This window comes from Aquarana catesbeiana, linkage group LG01 (genome assembly GCF_042186555.1).
Source record: "Aquarana catesbeiana isolate 2022-GZ linkage group LG01, ASM4218655v1, whole genome shotgun sequence".
Classification (NCBI taxonomy): Eukaryota; Metazoa; Chordata; class Amphibia; order Anura; family Ranidae; genus Aquarana; species Aquarana catesbeiana.
In genome coordinates, this window is record NC_133324.1 from 270,864,992 (window position 1) to 270,888,605 (window position 23,614).

The 23,614-nt window shown below is 43.7% G+C and overlaps 1 protein-coding gene across 2 annotated transcripts in view; it reads left to right on the forward strand.

The window, feature by feature from the left end:
• The first annotated feature begins 11,963 nt into the window (after nt 1–11,963).
• Nucleotides 11,964–23,614, forward strand: part of GOLGA3 (golgin A3) — a 143,158-nt gene continuing 131,507 nt past the window's right edge. Inside the window, exons 1-2 of one of the 2 annotated variants that reach the window (XM_073628458.1) lie at nt 11,964–12,266; nt 14,643–14,945. In XM_073628458.1, the coding sequence (XP_073484559.1) occupies nt 14,807–14,945 (139 nt within the window). In that variant the 5' untranslated portion in view covers nt 11,964–12,266; nt 14,643–14,806. The remainder of the gene's footprint in view (nt 12,267–14,642; nt 14,946–23,614) is intronic. The other variant, XM_073628465.1, reaches the window with a different exon arrangement.

Here is a 23,614-nt window from a genome sequence, read left to right on the forward strand (position 1 = left end):
GACGTGGGAGAGGAGCACGGAGCGCCAGCGGGAGGAGGAGGAGGACATGACCAGGGTAATGACATGCTGCCGTTCTCCCCAAATAGTGATCTCTCCCCCTGCCTCCCCCGTTCACTATCCCTTGCATCTCTGGCAAGCCCAGGGGGAGAGCCCAGCTGCTCTCCACAGTGGGAATTACAAGACAACCAGCGCTCTCAGCCCCAGAGCTTAACCCCTGGTGCGCCTCTGCCCATTATACTACAGGACTCCATGAGCTCTGCCCCACTGACTCTGCCTTCACATGTGCCCCCACCTATGCTTCCTGGAGAGCAGTCTCTATGGGCTCTACTACAAAAGCTGCCCACTAGAGATGATCTAGACTCTGTAGCACTCAGAATGGAGGCAGCGTTATGAGGAGAGATTTCTGGAATTAAGCAATCTGTAACAGAGGTCACCACACAAGTCACTTCTATTGAGAAGGACACTGCAACCCTGCACCAGGGCTTTACAGAGTTAAATGACACAAAAGAGGAGATGGCAGACCAAATCGCACAGCTACACCTGTTGCTAGATGACCAGGAAAACCGCAGCCGTAGGCGTAACATAAGAATCCGCGGTTTGCCAGAAGCAACGCAGCAAGCGGACCTAAAGATGACGGTGACTGCGCTATTTAACGACTGCTTACAGCGCCCGACGGAAACACCTATCGCCATAGACAGGGTCCACAGAACCCTTGGCCCCAGAAACATTGCAGAGGACAGACCTAGAGATGTTCTTTGTTGCCTGCATAATTATTCTATCAAAGAGGACATCCTCCAAAGAGCCTGGCGTAGAGGACAAATTGACTTTGATGGAGCCCAGATATCTCTCCTGCCAGACGGTTCCCGCAGGACTCTACAGATGCGCCGCTGCATGAAGCCTCTGCTAGAGAAATTTAGTGAACAAGGAATCACCTACAAGTGGGGTCATCCTTTTCATCTAATCGCAAGGAAAGGAGGTCGCACATATACCCTCCGACACCCTAGAGAGGTCCCCACCTTTCTCAATACCCTCGGGCTACCATCGATGTCACTACCTAATTGGTTGGCATTTGTCCTGCCTCCCACTACCAACATACCGGCGGTGAACCCTTCGGGCAGACCTCAAAGGCCTCGACGCAATCACCGATCACAACGTAGAAGACCGCTGGCCCCTCAGGACAACGAACCTTGAATCCATAGAGATAAGTTGCTATTAAGCCTGAACATGGCTACTTACTTTTCTTTTGTTGTCTCCTTTTGTATGTAAGTACTCCCTGCCCTTGTCTGGTTGGTACACTACCTCCTCTTTTTGATCGGGGGGGGGGGGGGGGGGTGTTTTCCTAACCTCTGGCCTATTTGGATTGACTTCCTTACCTCTCCGGCCTGTTGGTCTCATGGAGACACGTCAAGTTTCCAGTATCTTGGATAGTTGTTTCTTGACCAGGAGCAGAGGGAAAGTACACAGTCTGGTAAACGGGTCCCATACCTGGGATCACCCTCGAGAAGACACTGGTACAACTGACATTACTGTTATAACCTAGAGATAACGGACTCTATGAATAGTTGTTCAGCAATCACTCATTTGTTGGGCCCATCCTTCCCCACTCCCCCCCCCCTCAATCTTGTACCGCACTACAAGACGCAGAAATGGATACACATAGTTCACACTGCCTAAAAGTATTGATGCTTACCACTGAAATGTGTTTAATTTTTATGATAAGATTCAGGGGGGCTAGTTGGTAACAATAGTGGAAACTCTAATAACATCCAGAGATGAGTATCTGTCTAGAGATGTAATTATCCTATTAATGGTCCCCTGCTACCCCTCCCTCCCCTCCCAGCTTCCCTCCCCACCCTCCCCCCACATTGACCCTCCTCCCACATTGACCCTCCTCTTTTCTCTTCCCACCCCATCCCTCATCCACCCACCCTCTTTTTTTTTCTTGCCAACTTCCCCTATCTTGGGACCTAAAGATTGTTCCGGATGGAAATTGACCCTTACAGATATGTTGGGTAAGGGGCTATGGATCGTTCTCACTTGACGTAGATTCAGTGGAATTAGCAGTCTATACAGCAGACAGAGCTGATAACAAGAGATCAGAAATTGACATAGTTATCTCATTTAAGGTACTACTTAATGTCTTATTTTTGCCGGTTATAATGTTAAGACGTGTTATGTTAAACTGAATGTCACAAAGTTATATGTTATGGGTTTTTAAGGATCTTATTTCAAAGAAGCCTAATGTAATAACGCGGTTCCTGACAGGACCGCTCCTATTGAGAAGTGGGCTGGTGGGGGGCTCGCGTTCCGGGAGCCTGACCTCTGAAGTGCCTTACCTTTTCCCTCACTAGGCCCTAGCTGCCCAAATAGGCAGTAGTCCTCCGATTGGAGACTTAGTTTGTTCTTACTTCTCCTTTCTTGCTCCCTTTTTTTCTCTTTTCTTACCCTTATCTGTGTCTTTCCCCATCTACTCTCTATAACCCTCTCACGCTAAGCTGTTTCTCTCCTCCCCCCCTTTTCCCCTATAGCTTTGTTTTCTGGCAAGGTCTGACGACCCGACCCCGCTCTATCAAACATGACTCTGAAGTTGGTATCCTGGAATGTGAAGGGCTTAAATGCTCCAGAGAAGCGTTCCAGTTGCCTCTCGGATCTTTGGAGGCAGAGACCCCAGATAGTGTTTTTACAAGAGACCCATTTTCGAGCGGATTGTATCCCTAAACTCTACAGTAAGCATTTCCCAATAGTGTACCACAGTACTTCACCCTCCTCAAAATCTAGAGGGACAAGTATCCTCCTGGCTAAAACTTTGCCTTGGCAGCTGGGGGACCTCCACGCTGACCCTGAAGGTAGATACCTTTTTGTCAAGGGTAATATTCAGTCACAGACATTTACATTCACGAACCTGTACTTGCCAAATGTGGACCAACTGCCGGTACTTGAATCATGCCTGGACGCCCTGGCCTCCTTCACAGAGGGAACCATAGTGCTAGGGGGAGACTCCAGGATTGACCTCTTCCTAGTCTCCCACGCTACGATTCCACTTGTCTCGGGGGCACAGATTGGGCACATCGCGCTCTCAGACCATGCTCCGATCTCTTTGACCCTAAATTTGCAACGCCCGGCTCCCAAGGTAGCCACCTGGCATCTAAACGAATCTCTTATCCAAGATCCTGAGGTGAGAGCAGACATTTTGAGAGAACTGAATCTCTTTTTTGAGAGTAACAAACAATCGGTCCCCAACCCTCTAACTATCTGGTCAGCACATAAATGTTATATAAGAGGAATATTCATTAAACACGGTCACAGACTCAAAGTAGCCAGAGAAAAAACGCTTTCTGAGTTACTCGTAAAACTACATGATTGTGAAAAACGTCACAAAAATCATCCAGACAGGGCCACAGAGGCAGAAGTAACCAGGCTCCGAGAGCAAATCAGAGAGCATTCTCTGTTTCACGCTAAGAATAATCTCTTGAGGATACGTAGAACCTTTTATGAGTTCGGGGATAAGTGCAGCAGATCACTAGCAAACACCATACGGACCCAACGTAACCTTTCCTACATCACCGCATTATCTTCCTCTACAGGATCCAAAATTCACGATTCCGCAGAAATGGCTGAATCTTTCAGGGTATTTTACGAAGCCCTGTACAATTTACATTCTTCTCCCTCGGGGGAGCGGAACCAGAATAGTTTAGAAGCTATAGAAACGTATCCTGCGGCTGCGAAACTACCTTCCTTCAATGAGGAAGAGATAGATTTGCTCTCACAGCCTATTACCGCAGATGAGCTCACAAAAGCACTAGCCAACACCCCGATGGGGAAAGCACCCAGCCCCGATGGTTTCACCATCACCTATTATAAAACTTTCCAAACTCAACTGGCAGCTCACTTCGTTACTGCCTTCAACGCCATACTAGATAACCACGCCATACCTACAGATATCCTGCAAGCCAGCATATCTGTCATCCCCAAACCTGAGAAAGACCCGCTGCTGTGCGCAAGTTACAGGACTATCTCCCTTCTTAATTGTGATCTGAAGTTATTCACAAAAATTCTGGCTGAGCGAATGGGCTCTGTCCGCCAACGCATAATCCCTCTAGACCAAGCAGGTTTCATCCGTAACAGAGAGGCTCAAGACAACACTATCAGGACGATAAATATGGTGGCTAGGGCTAAACGCCTTAACATCCCATTCATTTTGTTGTCTACGGATGCCGAAAAGGCGTTTGACAGGGTGAATTGGACTTTCCTCCTGGCCACCCTGCGACGCCTTGGCATGCCAGCCCCCATGTTATCCTGGATTTCTGCCATATATTCTTCTCCCACAGCAACAGTTAGAGTAAATGGGACTACTTCTAACCCCTTCAAGATAAGCAACGGTACGAGGCAGGGATGTCCACTTTCCCCGCTCCTTTTTATAATTTCATTAGAGCCCCTATTACAACATATAAGGCTTAACCAGGACATCAAGGGAATCGTAACGAGCACTTATCACCATAAAATTGCCGCATACGCGGACGACCTGTTGTTCTACATCTCAGACCCTCACACGACTCTTCCAAACTTACTATTGGCAATACGTAAATACGGGGAATTATCGGATTTCAAAATCAACCTCCAAAAGTCAGAGGCGCTAAACATCACTCTTACCCCTAGTTCCAGGGCCGCCATAAGTGGCAATTTCCCCTTCCGGTGGTCTCCCCAGGCCATTAAATATCTAGGCACAAAAATTCCCTCTGATTTACACCTCATTTATCATCTCAACTTTCAACCACTCCTGAGCGTTTTCTCCTCAGATTTAGACAGATGGAGGGGCCTGGCGGTGTCCTGGTTCGGTAGATGCAATGTTTTCAAAGTGAACATCATGCCGAGACTGCTCTACCTCCTTCAGGCCTGTTAGGATACCACAGGACTTCTTCCGTAAGATACGCTCAATATTTGTTAGATATGTTTGGCAGGGCAGACCACCGAGGCTCAAGAGATCCCTATTGCAAAGACCAAAATTGAGAGGAGGCGTTGGCCTCCCTGACCCAGCTCTATATTACACAGCAGTCCACATGAACAGAGTAGTAGACTGGTGCAGGCACTCAGCACATAAGCTGTGGATTGGGTTAGAACAGGAAACAATCACGTTTCCCATTGAAGGTTTACCATGGAGTGGAACTCACCCTTCCAGATTCTCACCTTCCCACCCATTGCTGGAACCCACTTTGGAGGAACTCCGTAGATACTTCCAACTGGCAGAGACACCCAATTTTCCTTCCCCAATGACACCCATAATTGGACATCCGGATTTCCACCCAGGCCTCTTCAATAGGTCCTTTTGGCTCCACTTGGAACAGAGACTAGTTAGAGCCTCCTCTTTTTGTGGGCCTTTGAAATGGAAAGACCCTTCTAACATCTACCCTAGTTTCAACTCCTCCATACTGGGCAGATGGAAGATACTGCAATTGTCACACTTTCTCAGATCTCTTCCAGAGGTCAGCGGTTTCTGTAGACAACCCACACCCTTTGAGGAGCTGTGCATGGGCGAGGAGCCAATTCGGAAATCTCTTTCTCAATCTTACAATATCTTACTGACTCATACATCCCAACAGGATCCCTCATACCTAGTGAAGTGGGAGAGAGATTTGAACACTACGTTTACAGAAGACCAAAAGACCTGAATCCTCTTCTTTGCATATAAATCCTCTTTATGTAGCAAATACCAAGAAATTACCTTCAAAATTCTGACACGATGGTACAGGACACCTTCGGTGTTAGCATCCATTTTCCCGGGGCAGAGTCCCCTATGTTGGAGATGTGGCACACAAAATGGCACATTAATTCACATCTTCTGGGAATGTTCGGCCTTGATTCCTTTCTGGAGACAGGTTTTAGGAATCATTCACAAACTCACTGATGTGGATCTTCAGAACAATCCAGCGGCAGTACTCCTGAATCTGACTCCGATGTCTAGTAAGCGGTACCGCAAATCTTTGCTGAAACACCTGTTGAACGCGGCTAGGGCGTGTATTCCCAGCATGTGGAAGCAGCAGTCCCCTCCAACAGTGACACAATGGTTTGGCAGGGTCTGTGATATTCAGCGAATGGAGAGCCTCACAGCTGCTCTCAGGGAAAAAGAGGAGGAACATGGCACCCGTTGGACACATTGGGATATGTTCCGCTTTTCAGACGAATACAACTCTTACACATAGGTATCCGTTTTCTGGATGCTCCGGGGCCGCGGGTCGTCGGCCTCGCCAGAATTCTACACCCACCCCTCTTTCCTTCATACTTTTCTATTTCTGTTTCTCCTTATTCCTGTTGCTTTCTTCCTTCTTTGGCACCACTGCTGTCCTTTCTCTCTTTTTCCCCACCAGTAAGGGGGAGAAAAAAAACAAAAACAAAAAATAACTCCGGATTGCAGTATCCCATTTTGGTACCACTGCTATGTTTGTAGGAATGAGCGCCATAATTTTTACATAATGCAATACATAGTATTAATTCACCATAGGAAAGCAGAGCGCTATTTAGACCAGAGGGATAGACTAGCGCTACCCCTCGGGAAGGCATTACATTAGGTTGTCAGTGCACCCTCGTTTGAATTATGCATAGTTTATGTCTACTACTTAATCTCGGATAGAGGGCATTCTCCTCAGCACAGAGGAATAAATCAAGCTGGAACCATTAACCTACGACTACTTGCCTCGATAGCACATTTCAAAGGAACCTTGCTTGCTGTTAAACCATTACATAATTGAATTTCTTTTATTTCTTGTGTGTGAAAAATACTAACAGAAGCAGACAAACTGTCATATTGTATTGTTCATTTATATGTATTATCTGCACTCCTTAAATAAAAATTAAAAAAAAAAAAAAATTGTCATCACAGAAGATAGGCGTGACATAAGGTACTTAGATGATTTGTAAGGCTTCTCTTACAGCCATTTATTAATACATGAGTTCTGAAGGAAATCTTGCCCAAACATATATACCTAGCCTAGATCAAGTAATGTGCATATGAGGCATTGTTAGGACCACTAAAATGCTGGCGCACCTTTGCATGATAGGAGCGGTGTATACACCGCTCCTAAAGTGCCCCTGCCCATTGAAAACAATGGTGCAGCGCCACCAAACCGCCGCTGCAGCAGAGCTTTGCGGGCAATTTGAACCCTTTTTCAGCCGCTAGCGGGGGTTAAAACCGCCCCGCTAGCAGCCAAATAGTGCTGCTAAAACGAGCGTCGCTAAGTTTGGCACTCAAATATACTATTCCTTTATACACCCTCTTTTTCTCTTGCAGACATTTTGCCGTCAAGAGTGTGGCCATTTGTTCTATCAAGGCGCTATACCATCTTGTACTTAACCACGCAAATCTCCTGGTTAGTCACAATTAATTAGCCATCTTCATCCCACGCTGCCCCACGGCATCTGCTGTGCCCTTATCGCCGTATTACATCCGTTGGCATTTCATTTGGAGGTGTATGCAATCTCAACTTCATCTAATCGGTAGGTGATCTCCCAATCTCGGTCTCAACGATGCTCCTCTTCTCTTGACCCTTGTCCATGATGGGTTTTCTTTATTTGCTCTTTACTTTTGTCTGTTTGCTCTCTACCATTACTATTATATATTCTTTTTTTTTTTTTTGTTTTTAGCATGTGCTATGGTAGTTTCACTTTGTCTTGAACGCCCCTGATGAAAGGACCCCAAAAATGTCCTGAAACGCGTCAGGCCGAATATCCACAAGATTACCACGCACTAACGATGTTTGTAACTTGCTGTTTTTATCCATTATATTTTTGGTTATGTTTTGCACCCGAATAATTTTATATCTTCTTTAATAAATAAATATTATTTATATAATTTTTTTGTTCATATCCTTTTCCTTGTTGCCTAAAAAGTCCCCAGTACTCACCTGGGGGTACTGAACCTTATTTATGATCTGAGAAAATTAAGTCTCCTGCATATGAACAAAAAGGAGTTTTAACTTTTCCTTAAATAGGAGTTCCAGTCTCCTATGTAAAAATGAAAAGTCAGGCATAAAAACTGTAGCTGCTGACTTTTAATAAACAGCCACTCACCTGTCCCACAATCAAGCACTGTGTTTGGCCCAGCCATTTTCACCCTGTGTCCCCTCTCCCCGGCATGTTTACTATGGGCACCTGGCTGTGACATCCTGCGGCTTCCTGTCGCATGTTCCAGAAGACTGGGGCACTCTGGAGAGGGATGTAAGGGGGTATTCTGGTGGATGTAAGGGGGCACTCTGGAGGCACAGCTGTAAGGGGGCACTCTGGAGGATGTAAAGGACACAAATATGTGCATTTATTTATGTTTTCCTTCATGGTGAATTTAGCCTTTAAATATTGATTATCTTAGTTTATATAGTGGGAATTTATGTCATATTTTAGGTCGTCAGTAAAAAATGTGCTCCGTCACCCCCCTTCTCTGTGACAGCAGGTCAGAGTTTATCTCCCAACAGCCATATTTACATTTTAAAGATGGCGTGGCTTTTCAGGGCTTTGCCCACACAGTTGCACCATTAATTCACAGAGGTCTGTAAATGAATGAACTACAAGTAACGTCTGCCAGCTTTTAAGAAAGTATATTTTGCAGACAGTCGCTGATAATATTTATAGGCAGCAGATAGGTGATCTATAGAGTCTTTTAGTTTTGCTGCTTCATTTGTCCCTGAAACGGAGACCAGGGATGCTCCGGATCCCTCGTGTGGGCCGCATCCGAAATAAATGTGAACCCAGCCTAACAGTTTTCTCTGAGCTTCTGAGTTGGTTTTATTGTGCTTTGGGGTTTTACACTTTCTACATTGATACAAAATGCTAAAGGGCACTTCACTGACCCACAGTATAAAGTGGCATTTCTCCACAGCCAATATAGGGGCACTTCTTCCATGGCAATCAATGTAAAGGGACACTTTGACACTGACTATAGACGAAAGAGGCCATTGCTCCACTATGTAAGTAAAGAGGGAAATTTCTCCACTGACTATCAATGTAAAGATTTTATGCACTGACTACCAGTGTAGGCAGATTTTTTTCCACTGACTACCAATGTAAGCAAGCATTTATCCACTGATCACCAATGTAAGGGGGGGGGGGGACTTTGCCAGTGGCCACTAATGTAAGAGGAACTTCTCCACTGACTACCAAGGTAAAGAGGGAATTACGCCACTGACTGCCAATGTAAGGAGACATTTTTCCACTGGCTACCAATGTAAGGAGGAGGACTGTCTCTACTGACTGACAATGTAGAGACAATTCTCCACTGATCACCAATGTAAGAGGACACTTCTCCGCTAATCACCAGTTAAGGGGGAACTTCTCCACTTAACACCAATACTGTATAAAGATGCTCTTCTCCAGCAGGGGTGCTACTGTGCTGTGAGCTTGTGGATATAATCATTTTTAGCTGAGGTTCCCTGAGACTTAAACATTATTTATAAGGTTTCTCTGTGGCAAGAAGGTTAAGAAAAACTGACGGATAAGTGTAAATTGGATGAAAATCAAAAATTGGGGTAGGGTGTTAGGCTGCATGGAGATCAACCCTTAGGGGTTGATTTACTAAAGGCAAATCCACTCTGCACTACAAGTGCGCTTGAAAGTGCAGTTGCTGTAAATCTGAGGTAAAGATCTGAAATGAGGGGAAGCTCTGCTGATTTTATCATCAATTTGTGTACAAGCAAAAATGCTGTTTTTTATTTTCCTTGCATGTTCCCCTCAGATCTACAGTAACTGCACTTCCAAGTGCACTTGCAGTTCACTTGTAGTGCAAAGTGGATTTTCCTTTAGTAAATAAACCCCTCCATCAGCTTAGAACAGATATGGCATTCTGGTCTGGTTAGTATCAGGAACATGCAGTGAGCAGCGCACAAGGAATCGTTGAACATGTAATCCCAATAGTTTAGATCTCTAATTAACCCAGTGCATGCTTCTTGACCAGAATTTCGGGAGAGCATTAAAGAGAAGGAAAAGTAAAGAGAAACTGATTACAGCTAAGGCCATGGGGCACTAGAATAGAACATAACACTGCATTGCACAGCTGCATTGATAATGGAAAATATTAGCTACTAGTTGTGTTGAGCTTAAACAGCAAAATTACACTGAGGGTCTAAATCTACTTTAATCCAGGTTTCTGCAGTCCCCCCCCCCCTGCTGGTTTAGGTTGTGATGACTGGACTTTTGTAGACTTTTTTCTTGCGGGTCCCTTTCACTGAAGCCATCATGCTGGCCCTGCATAAGAATGACTTTGGGCTTGATTGGCTACTAGCTGTGTACAGGCGACAGCTCCCTGGAGGATTGGTCATGTGGGTTTGGACTAGTATCTAAATATGCCTAAGCTCATGCCTAGTCCTGCATTGTACGTAATGACATACAGGGCTCACTCACATTTGAGAGCTTAAAGTGGCTGTAAACCTCAGTCATGAAATCTGAACAAGGCACATATATCTGTAGTGTTTACTTATCTATCTCCAAAGCTCTAAGTGTCATTTTGCTCTGGTGCTTCGTTCCTCTGTTATCAGCATGTCTCACTTCTGAGAAGTTTTCCTGACACATGAGATAAATTTGTGATGGGGGAGGGAGCTCAGCACACAGTTTGTCAATTCAGAACACAGCTCTGTATCCCTCTTTTGTCCCTGTGCAGTATGTGGAGAGAGGGGGTGTCCCTTTCCTCCAATCAGCTCTCACACACTGTAACTGCAGCTCTCCACCCCCTACTCCCTGCTCCTCTCAGATTCAGATTCAGGTTTTTATCACAAAACTGCACTTTTGAAGGGATGTAGGAAAGAGAATAGTGCAGATAAAGAAATTAAATGTATGTAGGAGGATTTGTTTCACCTCTGTGTATTACCTGAAGCTAGTCACTGAAGCTAGTATACCCAGTGAGGGTATATGAGAGGGTTTACAACTACCTTAAAGCAATAATAAACCCGCAGATTTTTTTTTAAACCTGTAAGGCAAAAGGCATAATGAGCTAGTATGCACCGCATGCTAGCTCATTATGAAATACTTACCTTAGAACGAGGCTTTTGGCAGGTGATCTCGGTCCACGCCGAGGGAGTGGACACTTTCCCTCTGAGTGTCTTCCGGGTATCGCAGCTCCGGCGCTGTGAGCGGCCGGAGTCGCGATGTCGTCACTCCCATGCATGCGCGCGGGAGACTTATTTCCGGCAAGGTCCAGCGTCTGCCGGACCTTTCAGCCGGGAAACTCTGAGTGCCCGCCCCGCTGAAGTCAGGGGCTGCATGCAAGGGGAATATCTCCTAAACCGTACAGGTTCAGGATATATTCTTTTTACCTACAGGTAAGCCTTATTATAGGCTTACCTGTAGGTCAAAGTGAAAAAAAGGGTATACAACCGTTTTAAGAGAAGAGGATCAATATTGATCATGCTGGCGCTGTAAATTGAGCTGTACATGCGCAACTTGGTTTACATTGCTGCAAGCAGCCAGGTAGGTTTATTTTATTGCAGAAGAGACATTACATGTCTTTTCTGAGACAGCCTGCCTGCTTGCAGTTTGTGACAGTGGAACTTTACTTCTGCTTTCAGCAAAATAATAATCTCTGTGAAATCATCCCCCGATTTAAATGTACAGATCAATACAAATAATGTATGCATAAAGATAAGAAATTTACGTTTATGAATTTTAGGGATCCCCCAACACCCACGCACACTGTACGCAAATGCCCACCACCTACAGCACTGTAGCATCTCCTCACCTGTGTGTATGATACACTGTCATGGCTGGCTATTAAAGTTAGAGTTGACTTGTCCCTGTCTACTGTGCACTGACGGTTTACGTCATAAAGCAATGCTTATTCCCCCTTCATCTGTTTGTATGTTTGAAGTGTAAAAAGCTCACCTAAAATACCATACAACCTTAACTACCGTAATGTTTACATTGACAGCCAACATCACAGACAACACTACATTTCTTCCAGCTGTCACCGGAAGTTGTTGGTGCAACCCGCTGACTTTTACTCGGAAACCAGGAAGAGTAATATTTGGTGGAAAGAGGCGCTATTGTCAATAGCTGGGTGCCTCTGTGTCCTCTATTCATCTTTAGCGGGAGATCAGAGAGAAATGTGACAGGCACTGTCATTGTCAGGCGTGCAGCTTCCACACCGCACTATGGTTCCGTGTTGGACTTGTTTCTACGGGGAAGGAAAATGAAGAGACGCCAGACCGGTCACTGAGAGCCACGTCTAATGGGAGAGGCCGACTAGGGGGACAAACTGGAGCTGGATGACAGGAGCCAGGTCTGCATACACTACGGTGAGACCCCCTCCATATACAGAGTCTACATTCCTTATACATAGCCTTCACTTCATACACACTCCTATCATTCTTTATTTTCTTAGACATAGTGCTAAATCTATATACAGAGCCTTCATTCCATATATACAGTGCTAAATCTATATACAGAGCCTTCATTCCATATACACAGTGCTAAATCCATATACAGAGTCCTCATTCCTTATACACATTGCTAAATCTATATACAGAGCCTTCATTCCAGATACATAGTGCTAAATCTATATACAGAGCCTTCATTCCAGATACATAGTGCTAAATCTATATACAAAGCCTTCATTCCTTATACACAGTGCTAAATCTATATACAGAGTCCTCATTCCTTATACACAGTGCTAATTCTATATACAGAGCCTTCATTCCAGATACATAGTGCTAAATCTATATACAGAGCCTTCATCCCAGATACATAGTGCTAAATCTATATACAGAGCCTTCATTCCAGATACATAGTGCTAAATCTATATACAGAGCCTTCATTCCAGATACATAGTGCTAAATCTATATACAGAGCCTTCATTCCATAGACATAGTGCTAAATCTATATACAGAACCTTCATTCCATAGACATAGTGCTAAATCTATATACAGAGCCTTCATTCTAGATACATAGTGCTAAATCTATATACAGAGCCTTCATTCTAGATACATAGTGCTAAATCTATATACAGAGCCTTCATTCCAGAAACATAGTGCTAAATCTATATACAGAGCCTTCATTCCATATATACAGAGCCTTCATTCCATATACACAAAGCCCTCGTTAATGCAGAGCCTTCATTCCATATACAGAGCCCTAGTACCCTATATGGAACCCTCTACAGACCTTCTATATAAAGAGCCCTCATTCCCTATATAGAGCATTCATTCTATATACAGGCCCCTCATTCCCTATACGGAGCCCTCAACCAAGCATTCATTCTATATACAGCCCTCATATATATGGCCCTCAGTCCCTATGTGGGCATTCAGTCTATATACAGAGCATTCATTCCCTATACAGAGCCATCTACAGGGCATTCATTCTATATACAGAGCCCTCATTCCCTATACAGAGTATTCTACAGGGCATTCATTCTATATACAGAGCCTTCATTTCTGTGTCATGCCATCGAGCCAGGTAGTGACAGCCGCTCTGAGCAGAACTTGGCAATCTCTCCTCTGCCACATCCTCACATAGCAGAGACTGACAGAGAGAGCAGTGTGCTGACACTGTGCCCAGACCAGGCTTTCCTGTGTATAGTGCATGTCTCATTTAATGCCTGTGAAGGGAATTTACTATAACTGGAGCAAACAGAATCTGAAGTAGTTGCGCATTGTAACCAATCAGCATTTAGCTTTCATTTTTAAAGCCTAACTGAACATGCCGAAGCTAGAAGCTGGTTAGTTACTATTCACACTGCTTTTGTTTCAGTAAATACCCCCCTTATATACCTTGTCCTGACTGATGGCAGTCCTATAATGGCTACATTCCATTGTACTCTCTGTATTATTATCATCACTGTATTAGTATCTGGGGGGATATTTACTAAAACTGGTGCAGCTGTGCACATTAACCAATCCGCTTCCAGGTTTTATTGTCAAAGTTTAAGTGAACAAGCTGGAGTTAGAATCTGTACAGCTACATCCGCTTTTAGTAAATCTTCCCAAGTGTTCCTCTTGTGTATCCTATGTCCAGAAGATTAGCACAGATATTTCTATGTATCCTATGTCCATACCATTACCACAGAGCCTTCTGTGTATCCTGTTTGTGATATTATCACAGACATTTCCGTAGTACATCATAAAAGTGACACATCTGCAGTTTGCAGGTGTTTTACAAGAGTTTCTGCACGTGTATCAAGCTTCAGGCAACTAACTGCAGCTGCCATACGTTTTATGATGTATACTCATACAATCGGGGGAATTTACTGAAACTGGAGCAGCTGTATGTAGTAACCAATCGGCCTTTTCAGTTAAGCTTTAAGAATCAATGGCAGAAGCTAATTGGTTGCACAGATCCTGTACATCCCAGATTTAGTGAATTCCCTTAAGTGAGTTACTGACGACTTTCTTTGTAAGTAAGTAGCTAAACTTTTTTTTGCAAGTAAAACTAAGAAATTGCATGGTCTCTAGTTTCTCAAAAGCTCTATAATCATAATAATCCTCGTTTATTTTTTTGCATGTGCAATTTTAAATAACATGATTTTTCCTTTGTGAGAAAGCAAACATGCACTTGTTTGAGATTACCTTGTTGCTAAGACTGGTGAATGTGAAAGCTGTAATTATCTAGTATACACACTGTACAACCATACTTTTTTTTTTTTTTTTTTTTTTTACAATGCCATTGTCTTTCAGGTAATTTTTAAAGTGATGGACTGACGGTTTTGTGTTGTCAATCTGTTTATGGAAGCCACTCCACCATGCGCATCCATTGGCTTATGGCAAAACAGCGAATATTGGGGATTTTTTCATTTTAAAGGGAGCACAAGTGATTACCCCATATACAGTAAAGTGCAGATATGAGCACACAGCCTGGATCTGACCTTCTTGGTGTCCAGTCTGGCACAGTTGTTGATACTGGGACTCCTCTCAAGCAGGATGGACTTGCTGATGCCAGAGCTGAGCTGAACACATCACTTGGTGGTGATAGCAATATTGGTGAGTTGCATGGATTTGCCTTTAATTGTTGTCTGATAGGATGATGTTAGAAACCTTTTCTAACAGGGTTTGTGAAATAGGATTGAATGTATTGCTTTGTTTCTGACCACCTGATCTAAACCAATGTTTTTCAACCCCAGCCCTCAAGTACCCCCAACAGGTCATATTTTAAGGCTTTCCATTATTCAGCACAGGTGATTTTATCAGTTTCACTGCCTTAGTAATTACCACAGCCGTTTCATCTGAGGGAAATCCTGAAAACGTGACCTGTTGAGAAACCTTGATCTAAACAAACAAGTGTAGATGTGACGAGCAATCGCTCGGTTCTTGGCTGCCCCCGCCGCCATCCTCAGTCAGGGAATCGGGAAGTGAAGCATTGCGGCTTCACTGCCTGGTTCCCTACTGCGCATGTGCGAGCCGCGCTGCGCATCTTTACTGGTCCTCGTTGTGTTGTGGGAACTGTGTGTTTCCCACAACACAACGGGGGGGGGGGGGGGGGGGGGGTGTGATGGGCATCTGCGGCTAGCTATTCCCGGAAGTGGGTGCAAATACCTGTATTATACAGGCATCTGCACCCCCCTCCCCCCTGAAAGGTGCCAATTGTGGCACTGGAGGGAGGGAGGAATCCGATGAGCAGAAGTTCCACTTTAGGGTGGAGCTCCGCTTTAATGTCAGTTTTCTGTAGGTAGCCGTAGCTCCTTTTGGTAATGACCTGCACTGCAGCTTGCATATCACGTGACAGCACTAAACCTGTTAAAAAATGTAAGTTTGTTATGTTCATGACTATTAAGTTTCTATATTTGTTTTCCGCCACATTACAAGACCGGATAGAGGATAAATTTGTTGTAGAAGCTACAGCCCACAGTTCACGGATACTTTATATTGTAGTGGTGGAACCTTGTCTGTTATTTCATTGATACCAGTTGTGGTTGTATTTTCGTTTACATTTGGATTTCATTGACCGTGATTTGTCATGTCATACTGTTATGTCTTATTGCATACCTTAAATAATTAAAAGGAAAACTTAAAAATTTAAGTGCAGCATAGCTAGGAAATCCATAGACATAACCATTCTTTATGCATTTTACACTTTTATAATAACTTACAGTGAAGTGAAGGGAGATTAGAACCCTTGTCAGGTTTTATTACTGTCTGTCTGTGTCCCCTGTTAAGGAGATTCACCCTCTCTGTTTTGTCATGTGTACCATTATCGTTGAAGGTGAAAGTAAAGAAAATCCCAAATTTTGGGTTGTCCCCAGAAATGTAATAGAGGGGAAATATTCCAATGGGGTCACTAGTTCTGGATTCCCTTAAAGTGGTTGTAAAGGCAGAAAATTTTTTGATCTTAATGCATTTTATGCTGTCAATCAGGAGAGGGGCTGGGACAGGTTTCCATGCCCCCATAGCAATCTGCTTGCTGTGGGGACACTGAACAGGGGCCAGGAACACCGAAGAGAGACAGAGAAGAGGAGGATACCGGTTGCTCTGTGCAAATCCGCTGCAACAGAGCAGGTAAGTATAACATGTTTGTTATTTTTATAGGAAAAAAAACAAGACTTTACAATCACTTTAATGCATTCTATGCATTAAGATAAAAAACCTACTGTGTGTAGCAGTGATGTGCATGAGTGCCTCAGCTGTCTGGGACGCTCCCTCCTGATTGTCAGGGGCACAGCAACGGCGCCATTGGCTCTCGCTGCTGTTAATCAAAGTCAGTTAGCCAATGAGAAGAGAGAGGGGATGGGGCCGAACCGTGGCTCCATGTCTGATTGGACACACGGAGGTGCTGCTCGGCTCTGGTGCTCCTAAGGCAAGCAGTTTGCTGTGGGGGCACTCGACAGGAGGCATGGGCCAGAAGTGCAGAAGAGGAGGATCCAGGCTGCTTTGTGCAAAACCATGTCACAGAGCAGGTAAGTATAACATGTTTGTTATTTTTAGAGAAGAAAAAAAAACTAGACTTCCTGTTTTGGCTATGGGACAGGAAGTGAAAGGAAATCTTTGCAATGGGACCAAGATGATGGAAAAAATTATATATAGTTCTACTTAAAGTGGAAGTAAAGGATAATATAGAATATATAATTACTGCACTATTTTGTGCATTCAGAATGCTACGGGGGCACCTGGGGAGGCTTGGACGTGAGCCACTGCTCTGTGTCCATTCAGACACAGCCACAGCTTGCCCCCCCCCCCCCCCCCCCTTTCTCCTCATTGGCTCACTCACCGTTATTAGCTGGGGGCTGCTGCTGCACAGAGAAGGTTCTTTACTTATTTTACATATGCATGAAGGTAAAAAACCAAAACCTTGAGACTTTACAATCACTTTAAGACATATATATTTTTTGGTGTATTCTGTATATAGTTTGTGTAAAGAACACATCCAAAAATCTCCCTTTCTGCTCATGTAATTATTTAACTGTTTTCCTCAGTAGTGTGCACAGTTTAAAGTAAGATGTCTGATATCCCTAGCTCTGTATGTTGGTCTGCTCTACTGCAGTAAGTCATTCATCTTGATGATATGTCACACATCTACAGCGATTTTTTTATTTTTTTACAACCCCGAGGTTGATCAATTCATAAAAAAACTCCACCAGGCACCCCCCCCCCCCATCGCTATGCGATTCCTGTCCAAATCGCATGTGGTTTTCCGCACCACTCCTGTGTGAGCCCAGGCTTGTCACAACGTAAGTAATTGGTATCGATGAGTACTTGAGCACAAGTATCGGTACTCGTGCTCTCTGACACAAAACGGGTATCGGCGTATCCCTACTTTAAAGGAATCCTTTTAAAGTAGGAATACGCTGATACCTGTTACTGTACACACAATACTTTGTTTATATTCTGAAAATACTAGTTGTCTGGTTATCATGCTGATCCGGTAGTTTCAGTGCTTTCTGAATCACTGACCCTGAACACATGCAGATTGGAAATGTACTTTGTTTTGGCTTTCTGGTCTGTATGTCTCCTTCAGCAGGTCAGCTGATGTTGGCATTTTCAGGCTCCAACACCAGCAAATACCTGATGTTTTTTCTACGTAGGTAGAAGCAGTTGTGGATTGTCGAAATGATCATAAGTGGGCTGGTGAGAAAACGGGGGTTTCATATTTGCTCCTGATCCCTCTCGCAATTGCCTGGTATTACCAGGAGCTGGACTGGAAATCTAGACTTCCCCTGCATTGCCGGTATCTGCTGGTAAAAGCTGGTGATTTGTGTGTGTGTGTGTGTGTGTGTATATATATATATATATATATATATATATATATATATATATATATATATATATATATACACACATACAGTTGCAATAAAAAGTACGTGAACCCTTTTTTTTTTTTTTGGAATGATATGAATTTCTGCACAAAATGGTCAAAAAATGTGATCTGATCTTCATCAAGTCACAACAATAGACAATCACAGTCTGCTTAAACTAATAACACACAAAGAATTAAATGTTACCATGTTTTTATTGAACACACCATGTAAACATTCACAGTGCAGGTGGAAAAAGTATGTGAACCCTTGGATTTAATAACTGGTTGAACCTCCTGTGACAGACTCCCCCGGGATAGAGGCTTTTGGAGGGGACTGAATGTGAGCCTCTTGCCTACAGATTATGGGCCTTGGCATTTGGGGTACCCTTGAGGTGTTGTTACTTTGGCTTCGGGTCCTTGTCCCCCAGGACACACAGACTCTGGGGACCCTGTATTTGCCATAGTAGCAATAGTGACTGAGTCATACTGTTGGGACTCATACTGTGAGAAGATGCTAATGTCATCAACTCCACTCACCTGTCTGATGTCAGCTATAATGTGTTTAATGTAAATGAGTTTAGTCTGGCTTACCACAGGTTCTAAGGGTATTCAACTCATTGTTGTTTGTTCTAATTAACCCTGTGTTGATGTTTATGGTAATGTGTGTTGAATAGTCAATGAGCTAGGAGACGTAGTCACCTAGGCTGTATAAAGAATTAGATAATTAGCTCATGTTAATTAGGTTACAGTTGTATTGTTAGAGGAGGTTCCAACGGCATATAAAGTCTTGTAATTTTGATTCTAAATAAAACAGTTCATGTTAGCATCTAAGCAAGTGTCGCCTTGTTTTGTGCTTGGAAGCATTTGGAATATCTGATATCTGTATCCAGACTACAAGGAAGTGGTATACTGACGGAAGCACTCAAGTGGAGTGAGGGACATTCCGTGACACCTCCTTTGGCAGCAATAACTTAAACCAAACGTTTCCTGTAGTTGCAGATCAGACGTGCACAACGGTCAGGAGTAATTCTTGACCATTCCTCTTTACAGAACTGTTCCAATTCAGCAATATTCTTGGGATGTCTGGTGTGAATCACTTTCGTGAGGTCAAGCCACAGCATCTCAATCGGGTTGAGGTCAGGACTCTGACTGGGCCACTCTAGAAGGCATATTTTCTTCTCTTTAAGCCATTCTGTTGTTGATTTACTTCTATGCTTTGGGTCGTTGTCCTGTTGCAACACCCATCTTCTGTTGAGCTTCAGCTGGTGGACAGATGGCCTTAAGTTCTCCTGCAAAATGTCTTGATAAACTTGGGAATTCATTTTTCCTTCGATGATAGCAATCCGTCCAGGCCCTAATGCAGCAAAGCAGCCCCAAACCATGATGCCCCCACCACCATACTCAGTTGGGATGAGGTTTTGATGTTGGTGTGCTGTGCTTCTTTTTCTCCACACATAGTGTTGTGTGTTTCTTCCAAACAACTCAACTTTGGATTCATCTGTCCACAGAATATTTTGCCAGTAATGTTGTGGAACATCCAGGTGCTCTTGTACAAACTGTAAACGTGCAGCAATGTTTTTTTTTGGACAGCAGTAGCTTCCTCTGTGGTATCCTCCCACGAAATCCATTCTTGTTTAGTGTTTTACGTATCGTAGATTTGCTAACAGGGATGTTAGCATATGCCAGAGACATTTGTAAGTCTTTAGCTGACACTCTAGGATTCTTCTTCACCTCATTGAGCAGTCTGCGCTGTGCTCTTGCAGTCATCTTTACAGGACGCCCACTCCTAGGGTGAGTAGCAGCAGTGCTGAACTTTCTCCATTTATAGACAATTTGTCTTACCGTGGACTGATGAACAACAAGGCTTTTGGAGACTTTTATAACCCTTTCCAGCTTTATGCAAGTCAACAATTCTTAATCGTAGGTCTTCTGAGAGCTCTTTTGTGCGAGGCATCATTCACATCAGGCAATGCTTCTTGTGAAAAGCAAACCCAGAACTGGTGTGTTTTTTATAGGGCAGGGCAGCTGTAACAAACACCTCCAATCTCATCTCATTGATTGGACTCCAGTTGGCTGACACCTCACTCCAATTAGCTCTTAGAGATCTCATTAGTCTAGGGGTTCACATACTTTTTCCACCTGCACTGTGAATGTTTACAATAAAAACATGGTAACATTAAATTCTTTGTGTGTTCTATAGTGCACTCCTAAGTGAAAATGTTAAAATTGGGCCCAAAGAGTCAATATTCTGTGTGGCCGCCATTATTTTCCAGCACTGCCTTAACCCTCTTGGGCATGGAGTTCACCAGAGCTTCACAGGTTGCCACTGAAGTTCTTTTCCCCTCCTCCATGACGACATCACAGAGCTGGTGGATGTTAGAGACCTTATGCTCCCCCACCGTACGTTTTAGGATGCCCCACAGATGCTCAATAGGGTTTAGGTCTGGAGACATGCTTGGCCAGTCCATCACCTTTCCCCTTAGCTTCTTTAGCAAGGCAGTGGTCGTCTTGGAGGTGTGTTTGGGGTTGTTATCATGTTGGAATACTGCCCTATGGCCCAGTCTCTGAAGGGGATCATGCTATCCCTCAGTATGTAACGGTGCATGTTGGCATTAGTCTGCTTGTCTTTAGCAAACTGTTAGCGGGCTCTCTTGTGCATCATCTTTAGAAGAGGCTTCCTTCTTGGATGACAGCCATGCAGACCAATTTGATGTAATGTGCAGCGTATGTTCTGAGCACTGACAGGCTGTCCCCCCACCCCCCCCACCCCCTCAACCTCTGCAGCAATGCTGGCAGCACTCATACGTCTATTTCCCAAAGACAACCTCTGGATATGACACTGAGCACGTGCACTCAACCTCTTTGGTCGACCATGCCGAGGCCTGTTCTGAGTGGAATCTGTCCAGTTAAACCACTGTATGGTCTTGGCCACCATGCTGCAGCTCAGTTTCAGGGTCTTGGCAATCTTCTTACAGCCTAGGCTATCTTTATGTAGAGCAACCATTCTTTTTTTTCCGATCCTCAGAGAGTTCTTTGCCATGAGGTGCTATGTTGAGCTCCCAGTGACCAGTATGAGAGAGTGAGAGCGATAACACCAAATTTAACACACCTGCTCCCCATTCACACCTGAGACGTTGTAACACTAACGAGTCACATGACACCGGGGAGGGAAAATGGCTAATTGGGCCCAATTTGGACATTTTCACTTAGGGGTGTACTCACTTTTGTTGCTAGCGGTTTAAACATTAATGGCTGTGTGTTGTTATTTTGAGGGGACAGCAAATTTACACTGTTATACAAGCTGTACACTCACTATTTACATTGTAGTAAAGTGTCATTTCTTTAGTGTTGTCACATGAAAAGATACACAATTGCACGGGGCGGGGGTTAGACTTTATATCTATAGAGACAACAATAATGTTCCATAGTACATGATTTGGTGGTGTTCTGATGTGTAATGTTATAAAGACTGTCTTGAAGTGATCTGATTTATTTAAGGATATCCTTTAAAAGGTCATGATGTGCTTGAGCAGAACAATTGATTCTTAATGTTTTCATTTCATTTTAATTTGTAAGCGTATACTAGTTTTTGTAAGTTTATATTTACGGCGTATGAATAAACACTTTTTTTTAATTTGAATTATTACCATTTTTGAGGTAACTGAAGAAAATTTTAAACCAAAGTGTAGTGTAATCTCAGAGGGAAACGGATAAGATTTTATAATATCTAAGTCAATAGGCTCCTTGATGAAGGCAGAGGTTGGCCGCTCAGAGGTACGCATTTAGAACTGGGGGCATCTTAGTTCCCGTTTAAATTGCAAGAAGCGTGTGTCTGGGTTTGGGGTGAATAAAATATTTGTAGGCACCTTGAGGTGCCTGCTGTGAGGGTGATAACACAGGAGTACAGTTTTAAACAGGTACTTATGTAGGGTGCGTTTTGTCAACTATGTTTTGTGTTCTCAAAAGTCAGAAAAATAGAAACCCCTGTTCAAAATCCCGACATCCGCTGCCATATGACTCCACAAAGACCCTGCAATAAATATCATACTTCCAGATATCAGGAGAGGATTCTTTCGTCTACAAAAGCATTCTGTCTGAGACAAAGATGTTGTAATGCTGGTGCAGTGAAAACCAGCATTTATTATGCCGCGTACACACGACCGGACTTTCCAGCAGAAAAGGTCCGACGGAACGAATCCATCCTTCGGACATTCCGTGTGTGGGCTTCATTGGACCTTTTCTGTTGAAAAATCTGACGGACCTTAGAAATAGAACTTGTTTCAAATCTCTCCAATGGACTCGATCCCTATCGAAAAAAACGTTTGTCTGTATGCTAGTCCGGCGGACCGAAAACGACGCAAGGGCAGCTATTCGTTACTGGCTATTGAACTTCCTTTTCTAGTCCGGTCGTACGTCATCACATTTTGAAACAATCAGACTTTGGTGGGATCGTGTGTAGGAAAGTCCGTTTCTTCGGAACTCCGTCAAAGTCCTTCGGAGTTCAGTCCGATGAGAAGTCTGCTTGTGTGTACGCAGCATTAGTCTATATTTTAAATAAAATAATAGTCTAGATACTGTTTTAATTTGATAGTCCAGTGTAGTGCTGCTTAGCCAATTGGAAACACTTTTGGTTGGTCACCATGGCTGGAAGTAGAACCTTGCATGGTTGTATGTTATACCCCATACAGGCAGTAGTGTAATTCATGGTTCATATACCCCACTATTATATTATTATATTAATTTTTGTACTGTGGAATGAAATTTGCTTGCATTACCTGAACCACTCAAGGTTCCCACACTGATCCACAGAGGGCTGTCTCCCTCATAGCAGGTGTTTTGATGTATTTGTTATGTGTTCGGCTTTATTAATTGTACATCATTGAGATTATTACTAAATAAATCTGAAATTCTTGGAGCATTTTCAGAATGAAAGGCAAACTGAAATATAATAAAGTGTTAGGTAGTTTATTTTTCCAGCATCTATTAAAAAATACATTTTAGCTGAACTGACCCTTCAAAGCAGGGTTACATCGCCTCCAACTGTGCAGCTTGCTTCCTAATTATTAACTAGGGATGCACCGAATGCGTTTTTTGGGGCCGAAACCGATACCGAAAATAAATCTTCCTTGATCCCGAAAACCGATACCGAAACAACACCGATGCCGAAAGTGACTGTTTTTATAAATATTTTTATACAGGAGATGGTCAGAGACTGGGGACATGGTACAGGAGATGGTCAGAGACTGGGGACATGGAACAGGAGATGGTCAGAGACTGGGGACATGGAACAGGAGATGGTCAGAGACTGGGGACATGGAACAGGAGATGGTCAGAGACTGGGGACATGGAACAGGAGATGGTCAGAGACTGGGGACATGGAACAGGAGATGGTCAGAGACTGGGGACATGGAACAGGAGATGG